General features: G+C 51.0%; 1 protein-coding gene across 2 annotated transcripts; it reads right to left on the reverse strand.

The window, feature by feature from the left end:
- Window positions 1-11,580: 11,580 nt before the first annotated feature.
- Window positions 11,581-20,307, reverse strand: C2CD4D (C2 calcium dependent domain containing 4D). 2 transcript variants are annotated; one of them, XM_077320644.1, is made up of 2 exons: window positions 19,875-20,307; window positions 11,581-14,341 (listed from the first exon to the last, which is right to left on the reverse strand). In XM_077320644.1, the coding sequence occupies exon 2, from the start codon at window positions 14,236-14,238 to the stop codon at window positions 13,159-13,161; it is 1,080 nt and encodes a 359-aa protein (XP_077176759.1). In that variant the 5' UTR covers window positions 14,239-14,341; window positions 19,875-20,307; the 3' UTR covers window positions 11,581-13,158. The 2 variants fall into 2 exon arrangements, with proteins under 2 accessions (XP_077176759.1, XP_077176748.1); XM_077320633.1 differs by lacking the exon at window positions 19,875-20,307 and adding an exon at window positions 17,799-17,947.
- Window positions 20,308-21,328: the final 1,021 nt, after the last annotated feature.

Below are 21,328 nucleotides of genomic sequence, written 5' to 3' on the forward strand. Positions count from 1 at the left end.
CCACTCTTCACCAGCACACCCTGCTGGCTCTCAAGAGGAATTTTTTAGACCCCGTACCTCACTACTTCAAGGAGTCCCAAAGCACCTTACAAACCTCTTTCCCTCCCACAACCGACACCCTGTGAGGTTGGCGAGGCCGAGAGAGTTTGGAGAGAACTGCTCCAGGAGGACAGCTCTGAGAGAGCCACGGCCAGCTCTCCAGGTAAGAACCCGCAGCTCTTGACCGCCACACCAAGCTGGCTCTTTGCCTCATCACCTGGAGATGGACTATTGGGCAAACAGCCTTCAGAGTTTCACCAGCTTTGCTGTGGGCTGGACGTCGGCATTATAGTTCTTCACGATGCCTTCGAACCCGGGGTGTCAGGTGGAAATGCCAGCTCTCCCACTCTCGATGGGAGGCAATTTCCTCCTCCGATGCCAAGGGCAGCCCTTCCCTCCCTCGGGCTTTTGTAGCTTAATTTCCCGGCCCTGCCTTAGTCACTGTCACTTCGAGAGTGTTTGGATCAGAAGAGCCAGGCTGGCAATTCTTTTGTCGTCGTTGCTGCATCACATATTAAAAAGTAATGCGTGGCGTGGAGAAGCCTGTGGCTTTCAATAAACGAACGTTGAGCTGACGTCCCTTGGGCACGGTTGTCCTCTGGGGCAATACACCTTCCTGTCCACTAGGGGCGCACGGACACAGGAAGTGGCCGATGGGTGGTGACAGTGAGGCTCCTCCCTTTTTCTGGCGTAGACCTTTATTTTGAACACTGCTTCCTTTTCAGAGACGTATAAGAAAGTGGGTGTGCTGCCCACCGTGGCTTCCCTGATAGAGTCCGTCCTTCTCAGAATCAAGAGTTGGAAGGGGCCTCCAGGGTCATCTAGTCCAACCCCCGGCACAATGTAAGAACTCACAACATCTGCCCACCTACGGTGACCCTAAGATTATGCCCAAGTGATCCTCTCCCACACCAAAAATCTCCAGAATCCAGCCTGGCCTGGAGGAAATCCACCTCCCATCCCACAGTGGCAACCAGCAATTCCCTGGGTGTGCAAGGAAGGGCCACAAGAAACAAACCTTGGCACATCCCTTCCTGCCCACCCAGTCACTACCTGCCAAAGTTAATAAAATCAGCATTTTCTCCAGATGACTCTCTAGCCTCTGCTTAAAACCTTCCTAAGAAGGAGAACTCACCAACCCATTGGTTCTGGTCTGACCCTGGGGGCAATCCCCACCCCTTCCTTCCCCTTTTCCTATTGCCACTCTTGTGTTCTCTTGAGGAGTCTCAACAAACCTCATGGTTTAATTTTTTAAAAACTTATTTATAATAATATTTATATATCACTCCTTCCAGTATAACCTCCTTTCAGGAAAATCCAATAATACACAACTATTCTCCAATTTACGGATTAAAAATTGTTATAATGCATCGATCCTCATTAGCTAAGAATTGTTCGTTTCTGCATCCCCTGCAGCTTCACGGCTGGGGAGTCTTGGGGAGGTCTGACTTGATGGTAGGGCTGGTCATTTAGGGCCCCGACAAAAATCCTGGCAGAAGAACTCTGTTTGGCAGGACCTTCAGAACTGAGGAAGTTCTGAAGGGCCCATAGTTCTTCTGGGAGCTTGTTCCATCAGGCAGGGGCCAGGACCGAAAAGGCAAACCCCCCTTCCTTCCCCTTTTCCTATCGCCACACTCTTTGTTGGTCTTAAAGGAACCACTGGATTCTTCGTCCCGCACGTGTTGGTTAATGCACTTCCCATGTTCTGCTGTTGAATTTTCCTGGGCAGAACAGGAAAATCTGCTCCACTGGGAGTGCATCGTCCGACCTATGTGGAATGTTGATTCAAACCCTGTTAAATTATTATTCAGTTATTCAGGAGGGTTTTCCGGCACGGCTGATGAAGTTGCATTGAACTAAATGATTTACAAAATTATTTGGATACATTATGGGGGGCTGCGGCCCCACTGTGTAGAGATCGCCGGACCGCGGATCCCAATATGGGGACTTGGGTTTTTTGGTTGTTGCTTTTTTTATCGTGGCATTAGTTAAGGTAGCCATTCTCAACTTCTTTTCCATTGAGAAACCTCTGAAACATTCCTCAGGCTTTGAGAAACCCCAGAAGTGGCGCAATCATGTACAAGACGGTTGGGAAGCAAACCTATGTTCATGCCCACTCAGGACCCCTCCCCTTCCCATCCCCTCCAGGCCCATCCTTGGCCATTTGGGGAGGGGGGAGCCGATCAAAAGGACCATATATGGTCATATCACCCAATAAATGTTTAACAAATTAGATAGATAGATAGATAGATAGACAGACAGACAGACAGACAGACAGACAGACAGACAGACAGACTTGTGTTTGGTTCTACAACCTTGGATCGAATTGCGTTGTCCTTTCCTGGGAGAAAAGGCTGAAGAATCCGGAACTCCTTGGTTCGGAAAACAGGCGATGGAAGACCTGAGCAAGTTTATAAAATTATATGTAGAGTGGAGAGAGCTGAAAAATTGAACTTTCCCTCCCATTCCCCGAATACAAGAATCGAGGGCATCCGATGAATCTGGCGGGCAGTCAGTTCAGGACAGACGAAAGGAAAGACTACTTTGCACAGGGAGTCATTAAACTGGGGCATGCGCTGCCTGAGGGTGGAGTGAGGGCCACGGGAATGGGCAGCTGTCAAAGGGGATTAGATAGATTTGTTAAGGATATCAATGGCTACTCACCATGATGGCTGGAGAGGGAAACTCCACATTCAGGAGCAGTCAATCTGTGAATCTCAGATTCAGGAGGCAACATCGAGGGAAGGCCTTGGCCTCTCTGCCCTGTTGTCGGCCCTACAGAGGGACTGGCTGGCCTTTGTGTGAGGCAGGAGGCTGGACTAGATGGACCACTGCTCTAACCATCACGGATCTTCTTAGGTTCTCATGAAGGCCTTGGCTTCTTTGCCCTGTGGTTGGCCCTCCAGAGTAACTGGTTAGCTACTGGGTGAGACAGGAAGCTGGACTGGATGGACCCTCCCTGGTCTGACCCAGCAGGACTCTTCCGAGGGTCATAAAGGCCTCGGCCTCTCTGCCCTTTTGCTGGCCCTGCAGAGGAACTGGTTGGTCAAAGTGTAAGATGGGAAGCTGGACTAGATGGACCCCTGGCCTGATCCAGCAAGGCTCTTCTGATGTTCTTCTCTGCCCTGTTGTTGACCTTCCAGAGGACCTGTCTGGCCACTGTGTGAGAAGAGATGCTGGACTAGACAGACCACTGAACCGATCCAGCAGGGTTCTTCTTACACACTTTTGTCCCACCCGGCCAATTGTACTGACTCCCTCTGCAGATCCGCCTTGAATCCAAGTGAGAGAGGTGGCCTAGAGATAATTTATCATCAGCGTGGTGTGGTGGTTAGCTGTGGCTTTAATCTGGAGGGCCGGTTCTCTGAGAAATGTTCTCCCAGAGCAGTTCTCTCAGAGCTCTCTGAGCTCAAATTACCTCCCAAGGTGCTGGTTGCGGGAGAGGGAGGGAAAGTTGTTAGCTGTTTTTTGGGACTCCTTTGCATGGTGAAAAGCTCTTCTTCTAAGTCAATCACGCCATTCTTAGGGTACATCCCGCCTCCCCTCCACCTGGCTTGGCTCCCCTGAGCCCCGGTGAGCAGCTGACCCTTGGCCAGCGTTGCCACCATGCCCCCTGGTGGAGAGGCAGCCCTTGTGCACCCAGCAAGATCTGTCCTTCCTCAGGTGAATCACGGCCGCAGAGGGTGCCAGGTGGTTATATAACAGGGCCTGTGAGTCACGTACCTTTGATCACAGGGCTGGGTGGGGCATTTTTGTTTCTTAAAAAAAAAATTGGGCTCCAGAAGACTTGTAAGGAGCCGGCCCTGAAGGGTGGGGGACGGATCGGGCCTCACGCTGGCAGCTGCTTGCCTGTCGGGAGAGTTTTGCTCCTTGGGAAACAGGAAGCCCGGTTGGAATCGCTGCTGGCAGAGTTTGCGCGGATGGGAAGGTGGTGGGGAGGGCCATGGGAAATCAGGCAAGGCCCTTCCAATGCACCGGGCTTATGGGGCAGAAAGAACCAGTGCTGCGTGACTCCCCGCCTACGGGCATCCTGCCTTTGATAGAAACAGAGAGCTGGACGGGGTCCCCAGGGGTCATCTAGTCCAACCCCCGGTCATGAAAACTGGGCACTGGTGGTGGAGTGGTGGAGAGTGGTGGACCTGACTCTGGTGCACAGGGTTTGATTCCTTGATTCCTTGATTCCACTCTCGTCCACATGCAGCCACCTGGGTGACCTTGGGCCAGTCTCAGTTCTGTCAGAGCTCTCTCACTGGGTGTTGTTCTCTCAGAGCTCTCATGGGGAGAGGAAGGGAAAAGTGTTCGTTGGCCGTTTTGGGACTCCTTCAGGGAGTGAGAAGTGGGGTAAAAAAAATGGGTTTTCTTTTTCTTTCTCCTCTTCTTCCTGCCCTCCCTCTTACTATCAACCCAAATCCACAGAATTAGAATCGCTGTCAGGTGGCCTTCTAGCCCCTGCTTGAAGGAGGGCTGTCATGCTGAGGCTCTGTTGAGGAAGCCTGTCATGCTGAGAAACCCCTCTAACTTCCTCCAAAGGTTTCATCAGAAGCTCTTTCGGTTTCACTTCAATCCGTCAGTTCTGATCCGACCTTCCAGGGAAGGAGTTCTGCTCCATCTGTATCTGGGGTGCCCAAACAGTGCCTCTCCAGCAGCATTCTGGCAGGGGCACATGGGAACTGTGGACCATGGACACCTGGAGAGCCTCCGTTTGGTCCCCCACCCCAGTCTCTACGAGGGCCTTTCAGATAGAATAATGGAATCATAGAATCCTAGAGTTGGAAGGGACCTCCTGGGTCATCTAGTCCAACCCCCTGCCACAACCCTATAGCTCATCCACTGTCACCTGCCATCCCCTTGAGCCTTCCCAGAATCAGCCTCTCCGTCAGATGGCTCTCCAGCTTCTGTGTAAAAACCTCCAAAAATGGAGAACCCATCACCTCCCGAGGAAGCCTGTTCCCCCGAGGAACCGCTCTGACTGTCAGGAACTTCTTCCGGAGGTTGAGACGGAATTTCTTTTGAATTAATTTCATCCCATTCGTTCTGGTCCGTCCCTACCTTCGAATGTTTACTTTTGATCTAAATAAGTAGATGAATGATTTTGTTGCATTTTAGTTTAAGATGCGGCCCTCTTTAAGCACTGTGCACTCTAATGTGCCCCCCATGTCCCAAAATGTTGGGGACTCCTGCCCTAAAGTCCACCCTCCCAAGTAGCCGTTCTCTCCAGGGGATCTGATCTCTGTAGTCTGGAGATGAGCTGTAATTCCAGGGGATCCCCCAGGTCCCACCTGGAGGCTGGCATCCTGAGAGGGACCCTGGGGAGAACAGAGACCTCACTGGTGTTCAATGACACAGAATCCTCCCTCCAATGTATCCACGTTCTCCAGGGGAACGGACCCCCTGTGGTCTGGAGATAAACTGTGAATCTGGGGTATCCCTTTGGGGAGATTGGCATCCCTGCCTGGCCCTGGGATTTAGAGGCTGACTGCCTCTGAACATGGAGGTTCTCTTTCTTCACCCCGGCTAGTATCCCCTGATTGACCTGCCCTCTGCATGCCTGCCCAATCTCCTTTTAAACTCCAAAAGCTGAGTTCGCCTAAGGCTATTCCCACGAGATGAGGAAGGAGCAAACAGGAATTGTTCCCGAGGAGCAGGAAAAGGGTGATCGGGGCAGGGTTGGCACAGTGGGTCAGATCCAAGAAGCCCCGTTTATCTCTACATCATGGGAGGCTTCCAGAAGAAAGGATGCTGGGCCCAGATGACGCATTCCAAGAAAATTAGCTGGCTGACGTCCAGAAACACCCAGAGTGCGGCCAATCCTCCCTGCAAGTGTCATAGGGATGCCAGCTTCCAGGTGGGGCCTGGAGATCACCCGCTTTTACAACCCATCTCCAGATTGTGAAGATTTGATTCCTAGGAGAAAAGGGCCGCTTCGGAGGACAGACTCTAGCGTTGGGGTAGTAGTTAAGGCCACTGGCCTCTCATCTGGAGAGCCGGGTTTGATTTCCCCACTCTTCTTCCATACGCGGCCAGCTCGGGAACTTCGGGCCGGTCATGGTTCTCTCAGAGCTGTTCTCACGGAGCAGTTCTCTCCAAACTCACTCAGCTTCGCCTACCACACAGGGCGTCTGTTGTGGGAGGGAAGGAGATTTGTAAGCTGCTTTGGGACTCCTTCAGGTAGTGAGAAGCCAGAAGGGTGTGGTGGTGAATCTGAAGAGCCAGGTTCAATTCCCCACTTCTCCTTCACATGCAGCCAGCTGTGAGACTTTGGGCCAGTCACAGTCTCTCTCAGAGCTCTCTCGGGCTCACCTCCCTCACAGGGTGTCTGTTGTGGGGAGAGGAAAAGGAAGGCGAATGTTAGCTATTTTCAGCCTCCTTCGGGTAGAGAAAAGGGGCATCTAAGAACCAACTCTTCTTCTTCTTCTGTAATCTCAGGGCTCTCTCAGCCTCCCCTCCCTCACAGGGTGTCTGTTGTGGGGAGAGGAAAGGGAAGGAGACTGTAAGCCACTTAGAGACTCCTTCGGATAGAGAAAAGCGGCATATAAAAACCAACTCTTCATCTTAATGCATCTCTATAACTACGCTAAACTGCAGGAATGCTGTATAGGTTTAGTGCTATAGCGCTCAACTTGGAACGATGTGGAGGCAATGGCAAACCAGATACCACAGCAAGGGGCGGTATATAAATTTAATTAATAGAATCATAGAGTTGGAAGGGGCCATACAGGCCATCTAGTCCAACCCCCTGCTCTACGCAGGATCAGCCCTAAGCATCCTAAAGCATCCAAGAAAAGTGTGTATCCAACCTTTGCTTGAAGACTGCCAGTGAGGGGGAGCTCACCACCTCCTTAGGCAGCCTATTCCACTGCTGAACTACTCTGACTGTGAAATTTTTTTTCCTGATATCTAGCCTATATGGTGTGCTTGTAGTTTAAACCCATTACTGTGTGTCCTTTCCTCTGCAGCAACCAACAGAAAGAAAGAAAGAAAGAAAGAAAGAAAGAAAGAAAGAAAGAAAGAAAGAAAGAAAGAAAGAAAGAAAGAAAGAAAGAAAGAAAGAAAGAAAGAAAGAAAGAGAAGCCAGGGAGAGAAAATGCTGTTTTCTACCTCTGGCAAAAACAGGAAAGCTTGGGTCAAGCCTGCCCTCTGGTGGTGTGAGTTAGTATGTCATATCTCTCTATCCTCTTCCTTGAATGCCTTCCCCCATAACAATTACCTGCAGGGGTGCCAAGAACACCACCCAACCCTGTAGCCACACCTTCCTCACCTTTTCAGTGTGACAGCTACGACTGCCAGCTCTTGCATGGGGAATACTAGAAGAAGAGTTGATTTTTATACCCCCGCTTTTCAGTTACCAAAGGAGCCTCAAAGCGACTTCTAGTCGCCTTCCCTTTCCTCTCCCCACAACAGACACCCTGTGAGGCAGGTGGGGCTGAGAGAGCTCTGACAGGACTGCTCTGCAAGAACAGCACTATCAGGACTCTGATGCGCCTAAGATAAGGTGACCAGATTGTACAACGATATAGGCTAGATATCAGGAAAAAGTTTTTCACAGTCAGAGTAGTTCAGCAGTGGAATAGGCTGCCTAAGGAGGTGGTGAGCTCCCCCTCACTGGCAGTCTTCAAGCAAAGGTTGGATACACACTTTTCTCGGATGCTTTAGGATGCTTAGGGCTGATCCTGCGTTGAGCAGGGGGTTGGACTAGATGGCCTGTATGGCCCCTTCCAACTCTATGATTCTATGATTCTATGATTCCACTTTTCGAGGGACATCTGGGGGTACCGGGCAAATTGTACTTATGTTGAAATTAAAATACTATATATTACAATACTCTTTTTGCATTCTCCGCGTTCTATGAAACTTTTTGTTGCTCCATATTGTTGTTGTTGTTATGTGCGAAGTCGTGTCCGACCCATCGCGACCCCATGGACAATGATCCTCCAGGCCTTCCTGTCCTCTACCATTCCCCGGAGTCCATTTAAGTTTGCACCTACTGCTTCAGTGACTCCATCCAGCCACCTCATTCTCTGTCGTCCCCTTCTTCTTTTGCCCTCGATCGCTCCCAGCATTAGGCTCTTCTCCAGGGAGTCCTTCCTTCTCATGAGGTGGCCAAAATATTTGAGTTTCATCTTCAGGATCTGGCCTTCTATGGAGCAGTCAGGGCTGATCTCCTCTAGGACTGACCGGTTTGTTCGCCTTGCAGTCCAAGGGACTCGCAAGAGTCTTCTCCAGCACCAGAGTTCAAAAGCCTCAATTCTTTGACGCTCGGCCTTCCTTATGGTCCAACTTTCGCAGCCATACATTGCAACTGGGAAGACCATAGCCTTGACTAAACGCACTTTTGTTGGCAGGGTGATGTCTCTGCTTTTTAGGATGCTGTCTAGATTTGCCATAGCTTTCCTCCCCAGGAGCAAGCGTCTTTTAATTTCTTTGCTGCAGTCCCCCTCTGCAGTGATCTTGGAGCCCAGGAAAATAAAATCTGTCACTATCTCCATTTCTTCCCCTTCTATTTGCCAGGAATTGAGAGGGCCGGATGCCATGATCTTCGTTTTCTTGATGTTGAGTTTCAAGCCAACTTTTGCACTCTCCTCCTTCACCCGCATCAACAGGCTCTTTAGTTCCTCTTCACTTTCTGCCACTTTCTGCCATTAGAGTGGTATGCTCCATATAGACCAACATTTTAATCAAGAAACACCCCCCCCCCCCCGGTCAGTGGTGTCCTGCTCTACCAATGTTGAAATCTGGTCACCTTACCCAAGCACCAAGATGACAGAGCATCACTGTCTCAGACATAAGAACATAAGAGAAGCTGTGTTAGGTCAGGCCAATGGAGTGCTTCTCGCCCTGCTGGTGGACCTCCTAATGTCCCCTGGGATTTGGCCAATGTTGACATACCATGTTGGACTGGAAGGGCCATTAGCCTAATCCAACATGGCTTCTCTTATGTTCTCATGTCTGGCGCAGGGATGCCCTGTCTTCTTGGTGCTTGGGGGGCAAGAGCATGAGGGCTTCTGGACCCACTGGTGGACCTCCTGATGGCCCCTGGGTTTTTTTCACTCAGTGACACAGAGTGTTACCCTGGAGGGGACTTTGGTCTGATCCAACATGGCATCCCTTGTGTTCTTCCTTTTGGAATGGCCTGCTGCATACCAAAAAGGGACGTTGTGAGACAACAAAGTCTCAGATCTTGGAGCTGTTTTCCAGATCCAGGTTCTTCTGCTTGCTCGGAGGCAGTCCAGATGTTTACGTCCATTCCTACAGGCAGTGGCCGAAGGTGTGTTTTGCTCTGGGACAAATGCTCTAAGCCTACTTAAATATTGATTCTGCGTCAGGCATGTTTCCGTCCTGCTTATAAAAAATACTGGAACGAGAGGGAGGGAATTGAGCTTAATGCGTGTCCCCCCCGAAATAGCTGGAAGTGCGACTTGTGCTACACACACACACACACACACACACACACCAGTTCTGCCCACTCTGTGATTTGCTGGAGCATAGAAACACCCAAAGAATGGAACTGGATGGGCAATTCCAACAACCGAATGGAACCTTCAATTACAGCTCATCTCTAGATTACGGAGAAAGGTAGCCCTGGAGAAAGTCGGTGCTCCACAGTGCGTGAACTCTGTGACCTTGGACCCTACTGGAAGTCTCTGTCCTTCTCTGGACCCGCCCTCAATTCTCCAGAAATTTCCCGACACAGATCCGCCTGGCGGAAGAGCTCTGTCTTGCAGGCCCTACGGAACTGTGATAGGGGCTTGATGTTCTCGGGGAGCTCTTTCCACCAGGCTGGGGCCCCCAAGTCCCTGTCCCCGGTCAAAGCCGGTCAGATTTCTCTGGTATGCCTCAGATATGCTATGTATGGCCTTTAAGGTTAGAACCAAAACCTTGAAGTGAGCCTGGAACCCCACTGGGAGCCAATGTAGATGCCACCAGACTGGTGTCATGTGGGCCCTCCAGGGTGCCTTAGTGAGGACACGCCCAACAGCATTTTGGACCAGTTGTAGTTTCCGGATTAAGGTCAAGGGCAGGCCCACGTAGAATGGGTTGCAGTAGTCTAGTCCCCGGATTAAGGTCAAGGGCAGGCCCATGTAGAGTGGGTTGCAGTAGTCTAGTCTCCGGATTAAGGTCAAGGGCAGGCCCACGTAGAATGGGTTGCAGTAGTCTAGTCCCCGGATTAAGGTCAAGGGCAGGCCCACGTAGAGTGGTTGCAGTAGTCTAGTCTCCGGATTAAGGTCAAGGGCAGGCCCACGTAGAGTGGTTGCAGTAGTCTAGTCTCCGGATTAAGGTCAAGGGCAGGCCCACGTAGAATGGGTTGCAGTAGTCTAGTCTCCGGATTAAGGTCAAGGGCAGGCCCACGTAGAATGGGTTGCAGTAGTCTAGTCTCCGGATTAAGGTCAAGGGCAGGCCCACGTAGAATGGGTTGCAGTAGTTTAGTCTCCGGATTAAGGTCAAGGGCAGGCCCACGTAGAGTGGTTGCAGTAGTCTAGTCTCCGGATTAAGGTCAAGGGCAGGCCCACGTAGAATGGGTTGCAGTAGTCTAGTCTCCGGATTAAGGTCAAGGGCAGGCCCACGTAGAGTGGTTGCGGTAGTCTTGTCTCCGGATTAAGGTCAAGGGCAGGCCCACGTAGAGTGGGTTGCAGTAGTCTAGTCTCAAGGTGACTGTTGCACGGATCACTGTCGTCAGGAGCTCAGGGGCATGATAGGGCGCTAGTAGCTTGGCGTGGGGTAGGTGGAAAATTGCTTCTGACTTGAGCCTCCATTGTTAAGGAGGCATCCAAAGCCACGCCCAAGTTCCTGGTAACTGTGTGTCACTTTCAGACTCTTCCTGGTAGAGCAAAGCAAGGTACAAAACCCCAGCTCCTCTCCTTCTCCTTGTCAGGATCAGTGCCTGCTCTCTGCCATGAATCTCTATATTAGCTTGAGTCTCTCCATGTTTGCTTAGCCTTAGTTTTACCTTTCGCTTTTGGGGTCTCTGTGTAACCTCGACCCACTATATTTAGCTGCCTGCCTGAAATCGAAACCTGTATGCTGTACCCAGCTATCATGATTTGCTGTGAACTATTTGTCTTTTGAACCGGCCAGCAAGGCCTCCTCTTTGTAACAAAAACAGTTATCTTGTCGGTGGGCGCCAGGCAGCCCAAGGCCGTGTGAGAAGTAACACTCCCTGGTTTATTGCACCTGGTGCTCTCTCCCCCCTCCCTTGGGAACCTTCAAGTTTTGGGCGGGAGAAACCTCTTGAAAAGGGTCTGCAAATGTATCTTTGGGCAGAATTGACTTCGCTAGTTTTAGTGTCTGAAGTAACTTCTCAATAAAAGCTTTCTTTTCATAGAAGTACGTTGTGAGTTCTTCCAGCACTTGACACTCCTGTAGATTCAATGTCTCCATCCTCTCGTACGCATGATGCTAGTTTTCCGGCTACTTGTGAAAGGGAAAATACTTTTCAGATTTAGGTTCCTTTCTGTCTTTGATTTCAACCTGCCTGTGAGCTAAATCCCGAATAAATTCACATTTGCAATGCACTTTTAGCACGATTTATTCACCGCGCTCCGTACCACATTTCCGCACTTGGGCCAGCTCTGCTGCATTAACCACACGTCCCACAAAACCCACCCTGCCAAGCAGTCATTCCAACCAGCCATTGTTCCGGAGCATCTCCAGGCCCCACCTGGAGGCTGGCAGCCCCCATCGCCCTTCACGGTCTCTCCCCTTGAAGCCAGGCCTCGCAAAACGACAATCTGGCCAGACAGAAAAGAAATAAAAGGAAAAATAGACTGGAGGAGAACATGTATTAAAAGTTCTTGAGAGAATATATACAAACACGTGACCTCCTCTTATGGAAGTGAGAAGCTCCCCAAAAACAATTTCAACGCGAAAAGATTGGGCAGAGGCGGCCAGCTGCTGCCAGGGAAAGAAGCAATAGGGTGAAACTCCTAAGGCATCTGCTGACGGAAGAAACTATTTGCTTGGATCAAGAAGTCAGAGGGTTTTATAGGGCCGGGTGAAGCCTCATTGGCTCCCTTGGGTCACCTGACATGTTGGTTGCTTCGGCATACTTCTCCTCGCTGTAAGGGGAGTTTTCTGCTGTTCTGTCAGAGGCTGATTTGACCTAGTAGCGAGGTTGCCAGTTCCCCATTGGGGTGGGGGGCAAAACCCTTTTTGGCATGGCTCCCCCCTGCTTTGGGCTTTCAGAAACCCGGGGGGGTCACCCCCCCAACAACTGTTTTCATGGTGATCCTTGCCCCCTCCGGTCCTTTCCCCTGCAAACTCCCACATATACACTGAGATCCGGAAGTGCTTCTGGCCACGGTAGCCAAGGGGATGACGCTCTGGTTTGGGGGAGCAAAACTCTATCGAAAATTAGCTTAATTATCGTAGAATTTTCCCCAAAGCCAGACCGTTGCTCCTGATGTCTCCGACATGCCGATATCATTTCCGTGTGACGTCAACATCACACGGAATGTTCAGGTTAGTATGTGGCCCCACAGTGTGCATGGTGGCGACCTCAGCATGCCTGGGAGCTCCCAGAGAGCCCCTGGAGAACACCCTCCTAGCCTGCTGGCATCCTGCAGGTGGCTGTCAACCCCACATTTTGTTATAAAGATGAAGTTGACTGTCCCATCCTGTGAGACAAACGACAGCCTTGGAGGGTGGGCTGTAAAGTTAGTAGATAGCTTTAAAACTCAGCCTTCCCAAGATCTGCCCCTGAGTATCCCTACCTAAAGCTGGCAACGCCAGAAGGGAGGAAGACGAATTCTCAGAGCTTGATTCCAAACCGTACAACCAGCTTTTGGTCAAAATACCTGTCAGCGTAGAGGACAAGAAGAAAGGAGGAATTCCTCCCCGGGGCCTGCACCTCTCCATAAAAATTTATCTATCGCTTTCTCCCTGACAAGGACCCAAAGTGGCTGATGTTGTTCTTCCGGTTTACCCTCAACAAACACCCTGCAAGGTAGGTGCGGCCAAGAATGTGTGGCCGACCTGCAGTCAACCAGAAATATCCCATGGTAGAGTGGGGATTCTAACCCGGGCCTCCAAGACGATAGCTTGCTTGAGCCTTTAATCACTACACCATGCTGGCTCCCAGCGTTGTGGCTTCCTTTGAGCAAGCAGCGACGTCTCCCTGCTATGCTAAGGGGGCAGAAGAGTGTTGAGCACGGCTTCCCATTCGCCCAGGACTGCATCCCACCGCACGCCAGAGCCTTTGTTGACCACCTTGACCCTCAGGCTTTGCCGGGGCAGCTCCTCGGGCGAGACCCCTTCGAAGAAGAAATCCTCGTTAAAGATGGGGTTGCGGCTTCTCTTAATGAGCGCGCTGCGTTGCCGCTGCCCCGACCCTGGCTGCAGGGACAAGGAAACGCAGCAGCTGATGCGCCGCGGGTTGCAGTGGGGCTGGTAGAACCCTTCCGCGCTGATGAGGCGCACCCGGACTCGCCTCTGGGGCAGCAGATACTCTGTGGACAGCCGCAAACACCCCCCTTTGCTCATGGTCAGCGTCACCTCCTTGGTAAGCCGTTCGCGGCAACGGATGAAGTCCAACGGGAAGATGGGCATGGGGGACAGAGCGGAACAGGACCCCCAGAAGGGTTCAGTCTCCCGACGCAGGACGCTGGGGCTGGTGTCCGTGGAGCTGGTGTCCTCGGTGGATAAGGAGCTAGGCCGAAGCCCTGGCTTGAGTTTGGGGGAGCAAAATGTGAATCTCCGCCGGTGCCCGTACATCGGCCGCGTCAGAGTGCCCCCTAAGGACCGCAATGGTAGGGGGGAACCGTAGGGGGACGTGTCCGTGGAGGAGGCGGTGTCACTGTCCAATGCAGTGACAGGGCAGGAGAGAGGCCTCGAGGGAGACGAGAACTTGGCCGCCAAACGTGCGGGTAGGCGTTCCTCGTGGAAGAGGGACTCTCGTCGGCGTGTGTTGGGACTCTCGGGCAAGAACTCCCAGCCTTCCGGGCAGGAGAGGTGAGGCATAGAGGTGGTGTTCAGGAGACGCCTGGCCGGCCAGCCTTCCTCCTGGTCGTAGCTTTCTATCTGGACGATATGCTGTTCTCTGGGACAAGTTTGTACTTCGTCGGCTGTGGGGTTCTCATTCCTTTGTGAACGCCGACCCTGAAGGGTGGCCAGGTTGGGCGGGATGAAAAACGTGGGGATCTTGTCCGGGGTGAGCACGTTGGGGCAGGCAGACAAGGGGTGTGGAGGCTTCCTTCTGGAGAACATCCCAGAGCAGACGGACACCTCAGGAGGAACAAATCCAGGAGTGTACAAAGATGGCCATCCCCTCAAAACATGAGGGAAAATGGCTACATTCCTTTGGGTCCACCTGGAAAGGAATAAGAAGAAAAATGAATCAGAGAGTTCTTGAGAGAGGAACTGAAGGCTAGTAAGAGATGTTTCCAAGTGGCCTGCCACCAACGTGGTGGAGTGTTTAAGAGTGTTGCACAAGCACCTTGGAGACTTGAATTTGAATCCCCACTCTGACATGGAAGTTTGTTGTGTGACCTTACGCCAGACACTTTTTCTCAGCTGAGCATACCTCACAAGGCTGCTGTGAGGATTTTCAGCAGTTTGCCATTGCCTGCCTCTGCGTAGTAGTAGTAGTAGTAGTAGTAGTAGTAGTAGTAGTAGTAGTAGCAGTAGTAGTAGTAGTAGTAGTAGTAGTAGTAGAAGAAGAAGAAGAGGAAGAGTTAGATTCTTATATGCTACTTTTCTCTACCTGAAGGAGTCTCAAAGCGGCTTACAGTCACCTTCACTTACCTCTTCCCACAACAGACACCCTGTGAGGGAGGTGAGGTGGAGAGGCCTGATATTAAGAAGAAGAAGAGTTGGTTCTTATATGCCACTTTTCTCTAACTGAGTCGGTTCTTATATGCCACTTTTTTTCTACCAGAAGGAGTCTCAAAGAGGCTTATATTCACCTTCCCTTTCCTCTCCCCACAACAGATACCCTGTGAGGTGGGTGAGGCGGAGAGGCCTGATATTAAAAAGAAGAAGAATTGATTCTTATATGCCACTTTACCAGAGTCAGTACTTATATGCTGCTTTTTTTACCGGAAGGAGTCTCAATGAGACTTACAATCACCGTTCCTTACCTCCCCCCACAACAGACACCCTGTGAGGTAGGTGAGGCTGAGAGAGCCCTGATATTCCAGCTCGGTCAGAACAGTTTTATCAGTGCCGTGCCGATCCCAAGGTCACCCAGCTGGCTGCATTTGGGGGAGTGCAGAATCGAACCCAGCTCACCAGATTAGAAGTCCTTACTCCTAATCACTAAACCAAACTGCAAAGAGGATCTCAGCTTAAAGAGTAAAATGCTATTCTTTAGAAGAGAAACAATTTTGCATTGAAAGAAAGGGAGGGGGAGAGAGAGAGACCTAACTGTCTAACTGTTCTGTTTTAATTCTATTAGTTCTGGAGGCAAGCAGGTAGAAGGAGCAGGAAATCTCCGACAGAGCCAGTCAGAACACAGGAGGAGAATATTTGAAAAATATGAGGAAGTTCTGGATGCCACTATGCTAAATACACATCTCTTCTGATGCCCCCTGGAGGATAGTCTTCATATCCCTTTGAATCATGCCCACTATAGATTTTGCATATCCCGACAATAACTCACCAGGACTAACCTGATGAGATGGGGCTCAGATTAAGAATACGCAGAACCCACCCTGGGGAACTTGGCTGAACTCTGCAATTAGAGCAGCAATGTTCAAGCTTCGTCCTTTTGGGTGCTGGGCCGGCCGGCTACCATCCTCTCCCACTGAGCGGTGGTGGTAGTGGCGGGGAGGTGGGGGAAATTGCGTGCCCTTGGCGGAAGCTGTTAAGGTACTTGTGGCGGAAGCCCTGGAGCGAAAGTGCCAGCCAAGGTTGACAAGGGTCAGCGATCTGACTGCCCTTCGCCACAGGTGGGACTGGCCCAGTGCCCACACACGCACGGAAGGGGGGAAGAAAGAGGAATGCCTTAACGGCTCCTGAGGACAAGGAGGAGGTGCCAGTCCCCACCCCCCACCCGCCCCGCACCAGCTCAGAACTAAGAAAAAGACCTCTGTCCTTTCTGATCCTTTATGTAAGATGGAAAATATTCCCCATTTTAACCCGGCTTGGCTGCGGTGGAGTTGCTACCCTGCTTCAGCATGGCTGGCCCCAGCAGCCCTCCCTAGGACTCTTCGTGGATGGTGATAGATCACATGGAGACTGTATTGGAGATTGGACCTCTCCCTGCAAGAGGATCTGGGAGGGAAAAAACTTCCTTCCTTCCTTCCTTCCTTCCTTCCTTCCTTCCTTCCTTCCTTCCTTCCTTCCTTCCTTCCTTCCTTCCTTCCTTCCTTCCTTCCTTCCTTCCTTCCTTCCTTCCTTCCTTCCTTCCTCTTTCTCTCTCTGTCTCCTTCCTTCCTTCCTTCCTTCCTTCCTTCCTTCCTTCCTTCCTTCCTTCCTTCCTTCCTTCCTTCCTTCCTTCCTTCCTTCCTTCCTTCCTCTTTCTCTCTCTGTCTCTCTCCTTCCTTCCTTCCTTCCTTCCTTCCTTCCTTCCTTCCTTCCTTCCTTCCTTCCTTCCTTCCTTCCTTCCTTCCTTCCTTCCTTCCTTCCTTCCTTCCTTCCTTCCTCTTTCTCTCTCTGTCTCCTTCCTTCCTTCCTTCCTTCCTTCCTTCCTTCCTTCCTTCCTTCCTTCCTTCCTCTTTCTCTCTCTGTCTCTCTCCTCCCTTCCTCCCTCCCTCCCTCCCTCCCTCCCTCCTTCCTTCCTTCCTTCCTTCCTTCCTTCCTTCCTTCCTTCCTTCCTTCCTTCCTTCCTTCCTTCCTCTTTCTCTCTCTGTCTCTCTCCTCCCTTCCTCCCTCCCTCCCTCCCTCCCTCCCTCCTTCCTTCCTTCCTTCCTTCCTTCCTTCCTTCCTTCCTTCCTCTTTCTCTCTCTGTCTCCTTCCTTCCTTCCTTCCTTCCTTCCTTCCTTCCTTCCTTCCTTCCTTCCTTCCTTCCTTCCTTCCTTCCTTCCTTCCTCTCTCTGGTACCCTTGGAAGTTGACCAAATCCTCTAATCGAGTAGAAGTGGAGCCTCTGACCTTGGCTTCCGTTCTGCTTTTCATTTTACGCAGGGCCTCTCGTCCTCTTTCTCCTGCCTGGCCTTGGGACTGTAGCAGGTTAACTTTTTTTGAAGTTAATCAGTTCACTATAAATTAAATGTCCGACCTGAACATGTCCCCTAAGATGTGCTTCTATTTCCGCACGTAAAATTTCTTTCTCTCGCTACCACTGTAGTCAGATCAGCATTGTCAGTTGTTCTGACTGCCTGTCCCCTTAACTGGGAATTGTGGCAGATTGGGGATGTTGCATAAATCTTCTGGGCTTTCAAATCCAATGGCTTTTCTTTTGATATCGAACCCAGTTATCTCATGGAGGGAGGAAAGGAGAAAGAGAAGAGAAACTGGAACCACATACTGACTAAGGAAAGGCAGGGTGTTTCCCACTCCTGCTTATCCCCCAAATCTCCATGCATTTCCCAACTGAGAGCCGGCAACCCTAAAACTCTTGGGTTGACAGTTACAAATAAAAATGGGGGGAGGTGGGGATGCCAGCCTCCAGGTGGGACCTGGGGATTCCCCGTAATTACAGCTCACCTCCCAACTACAGAGATCTTTTTCTCCTGGAGAAAAGGGCTGCTTTGGAGGGGGGACTCTGGGGCCTTGTACCCCACTGGTGTCCCAGTCCTCCCCAGGCCCCAACCCCAAATCTCCAGGAGCTTCCCGTGGACTTGGCAACCTTAAGGGAAGGAGACATTCCAGGTTACAGTGACTCACCTTGAGCAAGTTAAGAAGTCCCCAGTTCCTCCTGATCTAACCGCTCGTCCTTTCTCCATCCCTGAACTTTGCGGTGAATCGGAAAGAGCTGTTCTTAATAAGATCTCCTCTTCTTGCTACCCGAGTCTCCTTGGATTCCCAGCTGGGTCACCCTAGGCTGCCCAGTCCCGGGTTCGAAAGCCAAGCATCTCCTCTCCCACTGAATGCCCCGACGCTCTAAGCCTGCTCTCTGGAGAGCCACTGCCTTGGGCACGAGCCAGGGCTGAGTTTTGCATCTCATCAGCAACCGGGTCATTAAGCAGGCCGGTTACCGAAGCGTGACCAAGGAGCCCTTTGGTGTTGACGCCGTGCCCTTCAGGTGGCTCTGAAAACTTTTCGAAATGTAAGGGGGGGAGGAGGGGACAACTTTGTCAGATCCAGGTTGGGGACTCGAGATTTGTTCTACAATGGCATAGAGTTCACCCTCTAAGGTCTGCATTTTCCCCAGGGGACCTGATCTCTGCAGTCTGGAGAGGAGCTGGAATTCCAGGGGATCCCCAGGCCCCACCTGGAGGCTGGCATCCCTCAGCCCCCCTCCCAAGCAGCCCTCTTCTCCAGGGGACCTGATCTCTGCAGTCTGGAGAGGAGCTGGAATTCCAGGGGATCCCCAGGCCCCACCTGGAGGCTGGCATCTCTAGAGAGGTGGCAGCAGAAGCCTGGGATTGGGGTTGCCATCTATTTAGAAATACTCATATAGGGAAAAAGTTAAGGAGAAGGTCAGGAAGACTGAAGCAATTTTTTAAAAAATTGGGTTTAGATTATTTTTCTTCTCAGAACTGGAGGACCCCAAAGGAAATTTCCATTTTAGTTCTTTAGGAATTACATTCACAGCATAACATTAGAAGCAGAGTTGGTTTTTATACCCTGCTTTTCACTAATAGCAGCTTCCATTTGCCTCCCCTGCCTCTCCCCACAAGAGACACCCTGTGAAGTAGGTCAGGCTGAGAGAGCTGTGACAGAACTACTCTGTGAGAACAGCTCTAACAGGACTGTGACTTTTATTTTAAAAGAATACATTGCATATTACAGGACTATTATTGATATCAAACTACTATGTTTATAATAAAAAACAGAATTGAAGAAAAAAACCCACAACCAATATTTTCTCTCTCTCTAGAAAACAGCTTTTTCAAAGAGAAAAAAGGCAGGCTGAGAGAGCTCTGAGAGAACTGATCTGTGAGAACAGCTCTAACAGGACTGGGACTAGCCCAAGGTCACCCAGCTGGCTGCACGTGGAGGAGGAGGAGGAGGGAATCCAACTGGAGTCTCCAGATTAGAGACCGCCGCTTTTTTATTTTTATAAATTAAATTTGTTATTTAAAAAGAATACATGGCATATTACAGGACTATTATTGATATCAAACTACTATTTTATAATACAAAACAGAATTGAAGACCCCCCCCCCCACACACACACATATCAAATTGTTTTGCTCACTGTAGAAAACAGCTTTTGGAAAGAGAAAAAAGGTAGGCCAAGAGAGCTCTGAGAGAACTGCTCTGTGAAAACAGCTCTAACGAGACTGGGACTAGCCCAAGGTCACCCAGCTGGTTGCATATGGAAGAGAACAGGGAATCGAACCGGGGTCTCCAGATTAGGGACTGCCGCCTTTTTATTTTTATAAATTAATTTTTTATTTTAAAAGAATACATTGCATATTACCATATTATTGATATCAAACTACTATCTTGTAAAACAAAACAGAAGTGAAGAAAAAACCCCCATCAAATCTCCCCCCCCCCAGAAAACAGCTTTTGGAAAGAGTTGAAAGTTAGGCTGAGAGAACAGCTCTGTGAGAACAGCTTTAACAGGACTGGGACTAGCCCAAGGCCCCCCAGCTGGCTGCACAGGGAGGAGCGGGGAACCGAACCTGGCTCTCCAGATTAGATGCCGCCGCCCTCATCCACAACACCAAGCTAGGAGGCAAATTGCTGCCCAGACAACCAAGAGCTGTGCGGCTAGTCACAGCCAGAGTGTTCACGAGCCACGGCTCAGCCGTTTCCTAAACAGAAACCACAAAACTTTTCCTAACTCACCCGAGGTCCTGAAATCCAAACCTCAGCTCTGCAGTTCTTCTCGATGTCCCCTTCTGGCCACACTCAGAGGATGTCTCTGCCTCCAGTCACCGAGGAAACCCTTTCTCCTTCTCCGATGCTGAACCCTTTGCCTGGGGGACATCTTCGGGCCCTATGGGGCTCTCCTCGTCTCTTCCTTCCCTTCATGTTTCCTCGGGTCTCCAGGATACCAGCTGGCGCCAGGTGAACGCTCTTCTCCGGTGCTCTTTGGAGCGCGGATTTTCCAACGTCACACCGATCTTTGTGACTCACGGGGGGAAAGCCACCTTGTCCGCCAGGGGGCCCAAAAGGCGCACCGGCGTCACAGGTCTGCTCAGGTCTGCTCAGGTGTGCAACAGGGGAGGGGCCAAGAGATGAGCCAGGTGAGAAAGAGGTGGCATTTTGCCCCCAGAGTTTTTTGGCGGCTCTCGCTTTTTCCTGGTTTGTCAGGTTTGGCTTTGAGCTGCAAACTGGAAGGTGTTTTTGTGTGTGTTGGTGTGTGTGTGTGTGTGTGTGCATCCCCTTCCTTCTCTCATTGTGTTTCTTCGGTGCCTCGGGTTTCTCCGCTGCGGTTTGGCTCGGGAAGACCTGCACAAAGAGGGCATTCTTTCCCAGCCACGGCGAATGTTGACAAAGATTTTGTAGCGCGAGATCTTTTCCGGTTTCGCCGTGCAAAAATGGACAGCTTGGCTTTACCCCCCCCCCGCCCCCGCAAGTTCTACTCGTGAGCCTCTCACTTCCCCGATTCGACGCACAGCCCTTCCTCATCTGCGTGGTGTGCAGATAACTGGATTATCAAGGGATGCCAGCTTCCAGGTGGGACCTGGAGATCTCCAGGCATTCTAACTGGCCTCCAAACGACAGAATCAGACCCCCTTGGAGAAAATTTAAGGTGGACTCGATTGAAGAAGAAGAAGAAGAAGAAGAAGAGTTGGTTCTTATATGCCGCTTTTCTCTCCCCGAAGGAGTCTCAAAGGGGCTTCCATTTGCCTTCCCTTTCCTCTCCCCACAACAGACACCCTGTGAGGGAGGTGAGGCTGAGAGAGCCCTGAGATTACTGAAGAAGAAGAAGAAGAGTTGGTTCTTAGATGCCACTTTTCTCTCCCTGAAAGAGTCTCCAAGGGGCTTACATTTGCCTTCCCTTTCCTCTCCCCACAGCAGACACCCTGTGAGGTGGGTGAGGCTGAGAGAGCCCTGAGATTACTGAAGAAGAAGAGTTGGTTCTTATATGCCGCTTTTCCCTACCCGAAGGAGGCTCAAAGCGGCTTACAGTCGCCTTCCCATTCCTCTCCCCACAACAGACACCCTGTGGGGTGGGTGAGGCTGAGAGAGCCCTGATATTCCTGCTTGGTCAGAACAGCTTTATCAGGGCCGTGGCAAGCCCAAGGTCACCCAGCTGGCTGCATGTGGGGGAGTGCAGAATCGAACCCGGCATG

Source organism: Paroedura picta, chromosome 1 (genome assembly GCF_049243985.1).
Source record: "Paroedura picta isolate Pp20150507F chromosome 1, Ppicta_v3.0, whole genome shotgun sequence".
NCBI lineage: Eukaryota > Metazoa > Chordata > Lepidosauria > Squamata > Gekkonidae > Paroedura > Paroedura picta.